Genomic DNA, 10,687 nt, shown 5'->3' on the forward strand with positions numbered 1-10,687 from the left:
TATGTGGAGGCTCTATGCCACATCATTAGAATATGTCTCCCGAGGGGTGGGTGTAGACCCAGATTGTCAATTTCCCACATGTGAGACCCAATACGAGGACCATAAGGATTGACACCTCCCAAAGATTAGGGCATGTATGGATTGCCACGTGCAGTATTTGAGGCTGCTACGAGGGCAAATCTATGGCCAAGGCTGGCCATAGATTTGCCCTCGTAGTTGCCTGACATGTTGGCCGCGTAGTTGCCATATAGACCATATAAGCAACGTAGTTGCCTGACATGTTGGCAGCAGATCAGCATGCCACATGGGGAACAATGCAGACCCAGCCACATGGGCTGGAAGGCCAACCATATGGGCAGGCCTAGAGGGATTTTTAGGGCCTGGAGGGCACTGGAAAGGATCCAGATCTGCCATTATGAAGTCAGACAGCTAAGAGGCCTGGTCAACCATAGTTTGGTCTGCTTGGGGGGAGCTGGTAGCTTGGCTATACGACCAGAGGAAAGCCTATATCTATGAGACAGCCCTATCAGCTGTCAGCTACTGAGGTTGCTTATCTTATTTCTCTCAACAATGCCATGGCACAAACATCCTGTAAGGTAAAATAATTTCCATCTGAGTTGTCAACAAAGCTTTGCAGGTGGAACAACGCTAGTACATCTTCTACTCCTTTCAGACCTGTCTAGTGAGATAATAAATTCAATATAAAGGTGTTGACTCCGCCCTCCCTACTGTCTAGTAACATAACAACCTCAGCCATCATGTCCCACGTTCATGGCATGGGTTCACTCTACTCGTGTGAACAGAGAGCACAAACATAGAACTTCTCCGTGGCAAAACAATTCTAGGAGAGCTGTTTTTCAAAGAATCTGTCGAGATGGTTTGGGGTACACCTTCCAGAATGCCCAGTACATAGATACCCAGAGAGAGAGAGAGAGAGAGAGAGATGGATGTATTTGATCTTTGTTTCAGATAATGCAAGAAGGGAGGCAGCAGGATCACAGGTTTCCACTGGGATTGACAAATCCATAAATATCCTTTAAGAGAGATGTATTTCACCTTTGTTTCAGGAGAAGGTAGCAAAACAGGTGGATTACATAGCCATCCCTAGCTTTATGACAAAAGCCTGATGAGAACTAGGCACAGCATTTAGGCTCTGTACCTCATCGGAGAATATAGCCACTTGCAATTTCTTTTTCACATACATATGATCAAAAGATGTCTCCTGTACTGAAGTCACTCCATATTTACGCAAAGGATTCTGCAAGGTAACCAGGAGCAACCAGCTATATGAATTGATTAGCTCCTCTCATTATAGGAGATGCCTCCTTGGACCAGACCATTTCTGTGACTTACACGCTGATTGTTTTTATACTGTGACAAACCCTGCGTTCTTGCCAAGCCTTCTTTTTCTTATTTTTCGCACATCAAAATGACAAGATTATTTCCATCCTACAATATAGCAAACATGCAGAAATGCTTCACTATGAACAAAAGCAATGAAATGTCACACAGAAAAGGCCAAAAGGAAAAAGAACACCCCTGAAAGACAGAGACCATCAAGATTCTCCCTTAAGCTTTAACTATCATTTTCTTAAGTAAAGGCTCAGGCACTTCTTCTGAAGACCGAACAAGTCTATATCAAAGAGAGAAAAGCTATAAGAAGTCAAATGCATTCACCACTAGAAATGTAGTATCAGACTTCAGTCAGTCACCCAAAAGCTACAAGCCATCAACGACATCGTGCATAGCAAGGCTAGCGATTGACAATACATACCAACATGATCAGCACTCAACTGTGACTAAAACTCGTTGGTGATCTATGCTCTCATGCATGCACACATGCTTATAGATTGACCAAACAAGCACTGAAGAAATACATCTGAAATATACTTGCTTAACAGACAGAACCTCACCTGCAGCCATGTGCCTGCAGCAGCAAGGGAGGAAAGCATCCCAGAGAATAGTAATGAATCCCTGCCGTCGAAATAGCCAGCTGTCAAAATCCCTTTTTGCATGGTGTGGCTGACATGAGAACCCACCAGAAAAGCTCCTGAGAACTCCAACACTGCTGCAATAAGCACAGCTTGACGCAGAGTAAGAGCACCCGAACCTACTGATGTCCCCATGGCATTTGCCACATCATTGGCACCTATATTCCACGCCATATAAAATCCACAAAGTAGCGTGACATAAGAAAGCACCCTAGTTTTCATCATTATTCCTGCAGCCACTGAATTAAGCAATAATGGCAACACAAGCGCTGCAAATGAGATAGCGGCAGTGATGCCAAAGGCTGTCCTAGAAGAGATATCGAAAGCTTCTGCCATTCCTTCCATTCCTCTACGAGAGCCTACTTTCTCACCACCTCCTGAGTCAACTCGAGTATCACTGTTCTTTTCAATCACTAGTGAAATATTATCCATGTAGTGCTTGATATCCTTTTTCCCAGAGTTTTCATCGAGGTTGCCCTCATCTGCCTCAGCGAATGAGGATAACGCCGCCTGAATTCTGAAAGCCCTAGCATTATGACAATATCTATTTGGTTTACCAGAGCCAGAATGTGGCTTGCTCCACGCTACAATTCCAAAGCTGGAGCCTCTGCTTGTAAGCCTCGTGCTGCGACTAGCTCCATACAAGTGTAAGCACAGGTGATACTGCACCTTGTAACACTTACCAGTTCCAAAGGGATTCAGAGACCTGATTCGGGACTGTAAAACACAGAAGTGGAAAGAACTTCTCTCCAATGGCTGTAAACGAACATTGGCAGATTTGAAAGGTGCTCTGTTTTGAGAAATGAAGCGTATCGGTACCTCCATTGGGCATCCAATTTCACTCGATGTGTAGAGCCAACCTGATTCGAGTGTCTCGATAGTTTACGCTACCTGAATGCATTCCTTAGAATAAATGGTGCACAAAAAAGCTTTCTTGCCTTGCGCAAAGCGCAGGTTGTACCATGCTCCCATAAATATGATAAAACAAGGGCCAAATTTGGGACGGCCGATAGTCAAGTATTGCTTCAATAGCTCCGTATATAGCTTGAATACAACAATGCCGCTCCGGCATTGAAGTGGGAACGAAAAGAATGCGAAAGGCAGGCTCTCGTACGTGAAACAAAGGGTCGAACCCGTCTTGCGATCAATTTCTCTGCCCGCCGCATCGGTACGCACAGAGTAGAACTCGCGACGCGCACTCTCACCTATGAATGCAGCTATGTGAAGAAGGTCGGAGGCAGCGCACCAAAACGTGAGGCAGATGTAACAACAGCCACGAAAAGGATCTAAACCCGAAAATGATGATGCGGTTGGAAGGAAGATGGAGAATGACGCCGATTCGCGAATGATTTCAGCAACGAAAATACCTATTTTACTGCCGGATCCAGCCACGACGACACCAATTTACAGGTGAGAATCGAGTTAAAGGCTGCGGGAAGGGAAAAAGGGGTCGGGAAATGGATCGGAAAATTGCAGCGTGCCAGTCTGACAAGATGCACCCAGTTTTCGGCCAATCAACAAGCTCTACTGTGGATAGATCTTATTCTTTTTATTATCCTCATTTGATTTTCCAATATAAAAATATTTCTGCCGGTTTGTGGCCTGAAATCCCCTAGGATCCACATCACCTTGAATCTTGAATCTCGAATCTCTTCCTCCCTCTCTCCCCTCCACTCCTTTGCACGGAGTCTTCTCTTGGAGAGCAAAGGAAGGCCCTTCCTTGAACTCTAAGGCCGCTAGCCCGCCCGGCCGTGGAGACCAATGTGGTGGTTCATACCAGGCAGTCTTAGGGTGTTTACACACTTGCCCGCCCGTAGGCACGCCCAATGCTCATGGACGGGCAAGATTGCCCATTCACAGCTTGCCCACGGTTCAGATGCATGTATGGCATCTTGGGTGCCCATAGTGTCTAAACACCCTTAGTCTTTATTTAAAAAGTTTCCATTAAATGTCATGAAACGTTGATTGGTGTAGTGGAAGGATAGTCTTTTATGGGACATGCTAGTAGAGTTCGATCACCAATAACAACATTTCACGCCATTTTTTGGACAGTCGCCCATAGCATGGGCGGCCTTCACTGCCCCGACACCTTTTTCTATGATTTGTGTTCGAGCCCTCCTCTCCCATTGGTCCACGTGGGCGAACACCCCTTCTCTCCTCTTTTGGAGAGCGTCCGGGCGGGTGGTGTGAACCTGCCCTAAGGCACTCCAACTGGCATGCCTCCTCGCCTCTCACAAGCAAACTTTCAAAATCGCATACTAAATTAGTCGAGCCATCTGTCTGCCAAGCATTGTTTGCCCTCATAGCTCCATTCTCCATTCTCACATTTCCAATAGACACAACCATCACCATCTCCAAGACCTTCTCGCCAATCTCCCCCTTCTACCCAGCTCTTTGCCGAGAAACAGACTTCCAAGAGGCCTCGCATGATAGCTACCTAGTCTGGCTGGAAAAACAAAGCACTACATCAAAGCAGGGCCATTTGTTGGCTTTGTTTTAGAAATTGAGCCCACGAGGAGAGCTACGCACGTCAAGGAGTCAATAGGAGCTGCCGTTGAAAGACACTATCAAGTCCGCAATCACCACGTGTCGCCTACGCAAGGGCCACACCCAAATAGTCCCACAATCATCCGCAGGTCTAATCCATGCTCTAATACCATGTAGGCGCAGAAGGCGCCCCGTGTGCTCCTAGCCATGCAAAAGGCCTCTCTCTCCTCCCAAAAAAATCTTGGGTGGGATGATAGAGAGGGGTTCAAACAAGTCTTTTATATTCAAGCCCCCCAAGGAGGCACCAATGCATATGGGATTAGTTTCCCATGTGTCAACAACGTGCAAGCCCCCCTCTTCAACTCTTCAACTAACCATGCTGAGGGGTGAAGGCCACCACCTCCAACAGATAGGAGAGAGAGAGAGAGAGAGAGAGAGAGAGAGAGAGTGTGTGTGTGTGTGTGTGTGTGTTTCAACCTACATTTCTACTACTCTTTATCATGTCTCAATCCAACATCCTTGATATATTCAGAATCGTATAACTTTAAAGTCTTTGAATCAAATATTCCTTTAATAAGTTCCTTTAAAGTCTTTAAAGTCTTTCAAATATTCCTTTAATGTGTTCTCAATCACAATTTCATTATCAATGGTACACACATGTCCCCATTCTATTTTAATGAATTTTCTAAAAGTACTATTTTCACACTGACAAATAATCTCTAACCCATCTCTGAATATTGTCCCAGGTTTACATGTAAAGATGTTAAATTCCCGGAGAACTGCCAAGCAATGTTAGTATCTTTTATGGAGTCAAACACATTATCCATCTTGTGGTGATGGAGAAAGTCTATAAAAAGTTTTTCTCTAGATTCTTCACAGCTAATAAAACTAGCTCCCTTATGTAATGAAATGTGAGAGAAGCCTTGCAGAATATAACCATATCACTAGCCTTCATAGATCAAGAAATCAAGACAATTAGTAACTTCATTTTCTTGTATTAAGTGTGCTAAAATGCATCAATAAATGGCAATACATCATACATGCCTTCATGAATAAAACGAAGGAGTTGAAGGCAGCTTTCAGTACCTTGTTTGGAAAGAATGCTGGTAAATTGTGCAGCATATACCAAATCCCATGGTCGTACCATAATGGTTGTGCTCTACGATCCATCTTTTACTCCAAACATATGCACTTGATAAAAGGTCTCCCAACATTACAGATATCATTCAGGTACTTAGGAGTCCTCCTTTCTCTTTCTGAAATCCGGCTCTTACACCTCCCAAAAACACCCTCGAGGGAAGGGCATCTGCCTGTAGCAAATGCTGACATTGGGCAGAAGTTTGAAAGAGAATGGCTATGTGTGATGCTAATATTAAGCTCTACACCTGGCTTTTTGCTTCCATTTTCAATGCTTTAGATGATTTAACAAGATCGGCCAGAAAAATCCACATATCTGGTGCAAAGGGTGCTAATAAATTCATACCATCAAGTTCCCAAACTTTGTTATCATACGCCAACAATTCAGCTTCCAATACCTGTGGCGGGAAATAAGGGTTAGTACATGTATGCGTAGAGCCCTTTTTTGGAGTGACTGCAGTAGACATGAGTTGATATGAGAATATTGTCTCAGAGAATATTATAAATCATTACATTGGCCTTGCTGGAAGTAAAGAAGCCGTAATATTAGCAACTGAATATAAGTTGGAAGGGGACTATAAGGTGTCCCAATTCATTCATTAGTAGTCCTTCTTTTTTCCAAAAATCCCTTACAATCAGTTTTGATGGAAGGTGGTAAGATAAAAATTACTGTTCTGCCCAAAAACTTGCATAATCACAGCAGTAGCTAGAGATCACTGAGTTGTCTCAAAATTCCATGTTTATGGTATGTATACCATTACAAAGGACAATCTACTCCCAAAAATCTCAGTATTAGCCAAAAGTTATAAACAAAAAATCAACTAATATCATATCATAGGATGATTATATGCATCTATCCATTCCGCCAGTAGTATATAGTGTGCCAGTATCATCTTCATAAACCTTCATCAGCAAATCTGGTTGAGAAGTGTGCCAACTCACTTCTCAAGGGCATTCCCCCCTCCTTTCTGGCTGGCAGAGGCAAATTACTCTAGTAATTCAAGTACCATATTACTGGAGTCTGTGTAGGTATAGGCAACCTTGGTTCCCTGTAGTTTGTGGTATCTACTTTGGTTCGCAATCGCTAAACTAAGACCGCTCCTTCTCCCTATTACCAGAATCGAGATCACCAAGTACTTGCGATGGTGAGTGATATGGGGCATATCGAGCAGAGATCCAGCTAAATGCACAACAGTCACCCTGGCATATCACAAGTGGGGCTCGATATCTCAACACTCCCCCTCGAGCTAAATCCCAATTCCTGCACACCAAGCAGGTCTCTGAACTTGCGCAGCTTCTTTGCAACCAATGCCTTCGTGAATATGTCAGCTACCTCATCCTTTGTGCTAGCTGCTATGAATTCTGTGCAACATTACCATTTTGTGCATCTACATCATCAATCACATTTACTGGTTTATACCATCAAAAACATCTCTGCTCACTGTAAACTTATGAGTAGAAGGGTTATAGCATCTATACCCTTTTTGCTGCAGAGAATAACCAATAAAGATGCACTTCTTAGCTTTTGGATCCAACTTGGATCTCAACTCATCTGGCACATGAACATAGGCAATGCAACCAAAAACTTTCAAATGAGAAATATCTGGTTTCCTACCAATATATCTCTCCTTTGGCGTCATGCCATGTATTGTTGCAGTGGGAGTCTTGTTCATTATGTACACTACTGTAGCAACTGCTTCAGCCCAATAATAATCTGGCAGATCTTTTTTGTTGAGCATGGCATGAGATACCTCTCCAATATGCATGTTTTTCCTTTCTGCAATTCCCATTTTGCTGTGGGGTATGACTGCATGAATATTGTTGCTTTATGCCATGCCCTTGCAGGAAACTTGCAAACTCATTTGAGAGGTACTCTCCCCCTCCATCTGACCTTAGGCATTTTATTTGCAGGCCTGTTTCTTTTTCAACCATAGCTTTAAAAGCTTTGAAATGCCCAAACACTTCACTTTTCTTTTTCATAAAATACAACTAAACTTTTTTAATATAATCATCAATAAAAGTGACAAAATAATGACAGCCTCCAATAGATGCAGCTTTAGTAGTCCACACATCAGAGTGGATTAATTCCAATGGCCTCTTACTCTCTTGAACATGTCTAGGAAATGGTTTCCTTCCCTGTTTTCCAAATTGACTAGCTTCACATACCTTATGCATTTCTGCAACCGTGAACTTAGGCAATCCTGCAATAATATTTTGGGCCTGCATTAATTTAAGTCGATGTACATTAACATGACCAATGCATTTATGCTACATATCAATATCTGCAACTACACCGGTCCCATGTGCAAACATTGCTCCACTCAATTCAGGCATGTTCGCATCCAACGCAAACATCCTGCCCTTCTTCTTCCCTTTTGCTATCAAGCAACCTTTATTTTTCATATCCTCAACAAAGCATCCATGAGGATTAAATCTGACCTGCAGGCCCTACTCAACCATTTGACTAATAGAAACCAGGTTCTTAGTGATATTCGGGACATGAAATACATCAAACAGGTATTTCTTTTTTCCATCCTACATAGACAAAGGAATTTTACCAATCTGCACAATAGGATGTGCAGTATCATCACCAGTCTCCACAAATCCTGGTCTTTCCATTTTCTTACATTAATGCACCTGAGTCAACATACCACACATTATTGCTTTCTTCTGCACTTATCACAGAATTGGTCATGTGCTGCACCATAAATAGATGCTCATTTTTGTCATCACCCTGTCTACTAGAGGTTGCATAATTTCCTTGCTGCAATTTCCTTGCTGAGGAGGGGTATTAGGTGCCATACCTGCTGGTCCGATCTCACCCCCATTCACATAATCCCATAAATTGCGAGAAATCAGAATATTGCGTACTATGAAACTCCAGAGGGAGTAGTTGGTACCATCCAACTTGTCTTCCTGTGAAAGGCCACTAGAAATCATTCTGATTTTGCTGGGCCATATCTGAGAAAGAGGTTTTAGCAAATACAAGACTGAATTCCCTTACTGGGAATGAAATTCACAACTCCCAAAAAACACAACCAAGCACTGGCTGTAAATGCAACTCAGATTTCTGCACTTGCACTGTCAGAAATCTGTCCAAGCATCAAAAACTCTCCAAAATCTGCCAAAAGTGCTGCAAAACACTTCAAGAAAGGCAGTATGAACTGAAATCTCCAAAATTGCTCTCCCAACACAAAAGCCCCAAAATAGGCCCGAAATTGCAACCCGGAAAGGCGCAAATTGATCAAAAGCCCCAAATGTTGCAAGAATTGCGCTCTGTCTGCAAAAGCCCCAAATTTCACTGCGAAATTGCAGTGTAATTACAAAATCCCCAAATTTCTTCAAGAAATTGTACTACAGCATTGAAAGCCCCAAATTTCGAGCTTGAAATTGCAACCAGAAAGGGGCAAAAGCACAGAAAGCCCCAAATTTTGCAATTTCAGCAGAAAGCCCCAAATTTCAGACCAAATCTGCAGATCTGTCTGCAATGTTTGCTTCACAAGCAACTGTGAACCTGAAAATACCCAAATAACTGCAAAGGACAACTGGTTGACCCGCACATTGGCTGGCTTATTTGTTTGAAAGGTACACTATGCAGCTAGAGGTTTTTTGAGGTCACTATGGTAGATGAGATTCACAAGCAAATGTTTTTGGAACATTTGCCACTCTTTTTTGGGCAACAAATGGTGCACGTTTTGCCATGGTCTCCCACAAGGGATTTTCAGGCTTTGATCCGACACAGATGGTTGAAGTTATAGACTTCTCGCAATGCATGGCTTCACTCTTGCCTAAAATTGCAACAACTCTAGGCAAAGTCATTTGCCCACCGTGGCCTAACGACAACTCTAATCTATTTTGCATTCTCTGGTATACTATTAATCCCATACCAAAGTCTTATTTAGTCACGGTGAACAATGTTGACATGGGAAGTGCATTTTATAAATTGAAATGGGGATTATTTGTAGGGGCTTGCTTTGAATGTAAAAAATTTGGGCACATGGCTTCGCAGTGTCCAATGAGTTAGCATAAAATGCCTCCTGCCACTTTGCCTGTTCATCTACCCAATAAGGATGCTCCTGCCTCTATTGAGAATAAAAATAAAGGTAATAGGCAGTTTTTTGCGAATTAGGATAAAGGCAAAGCTCCAATGGTTTCAAATGAGACTGCTTCTTCCCCTTCTTGCTATTCAACCCTCAGCAAAAGAACCAAAAACTCCAATTGATGGATGACAAAGTCTAAGAAAAGTTATTTCTGCTCGACGACCTCCACCCCCTTGCACTTGGAATGGTGCATCTTCTAGTGGAAACTCTCCAGAGGTCAATTCAGGAATTGGGATCACATGGGCTACAGTGACAGCTAGCAGAACCCTCTTCCCTTAAGAAGAGGTTGCTGCTTTGCTATCTACTCCTCAGGCAGATGTTTCTTCTTAGGGAAGAGGCCCTGACCCTGAGGTAGAAATGCAGGGTTGACATCCTGAAGGTTGATGCTATACATAGCTATTTCTCTCCTATAAATATCCATAAATATGAATGCTCATATCAAATGCTTTACACTTAATGTTCAAGGGATGTGTGATAGTAGGAAATGGAAATCTGTGTGGCTGTATATCAATAGATTTTAGCCTGATATAGTGGCATTACAAGAACATAATCAACATGTCTATGCAGGAAAGACAGGTCATTACTATGGCTATGATATCTTCTATGCTGGGGAGCACTCTTTCTCAGATGTAGTCTTTTTGATTAAGCATGAGCTTCAGCCAGTTATTGCTTTAAATGACAATCAAGGTAGATGGATTATTCGTCAATGCATCATTCAAGGCGAGGTGTTTGAATTTGCTTCTCTATGCACCTCAATCTTCTCGGGATAGAAGTGCAATTTGGGATGCCATGCAATGATATCCATGGAGATATCATGTCTTTATATGTGGGGATTTCAATAATGCTCCGCAACAGGGTGACAATACATCAGGAAATACTCATATGTTAACCCTTGAAAGGCATGCATGGTCTCAATTACTGATGCATCTTGATTTAGTTGATCTTTGGAAGGAATTGCAGCCTTTGTCACCA

At 42.7% G+C, this 10,687-nt stretch overlaps 1 protein-coding gene across 1 annotated transcript in view; it reads right to left on the reverse strand.

The window, feature by feature from the left end:
* LOC147905074 (inorganic phosphate transporter 2-1, chloroplastic-like) overlaps positions 1-3,519 on the reverse strand; it is a 45,678-nt gene extending 42,159 nt beyond the window's left edge. Inside the window, exon 1 of the mRNA XM_087390007.1 lies at positions 1,914-3,519. Coding sequence (XP_087246133.1) covers positions 1,914-2,816 — 903 coding nt within the window. The 5' untranslated portion in view covers positions 2,817-3,519. The remainder of the gene's footprint in view (positions 1-1,913) is intronic.
* Positions 3,520-10,687: the final 7,168 nt, after the last annotated feature.

The sequence above is a fragment of the Dipteris shenzhenensis genome, chromosome 2 (genome assembly GCF_047967505.1).
Source record: "Dipteris shenzhenensis isolate YYH24624 ecotype China chromosome 2, Dip_SZ_1.0, whole genome shotgun sequence".
Lineage (NCBI taxonomy): Eukaryota > Viridiplantae > Streptophyta > Polypodiopsida > Gleicheniales > Dipteridaceae > Dipteris > Dipteris shenzhenensis.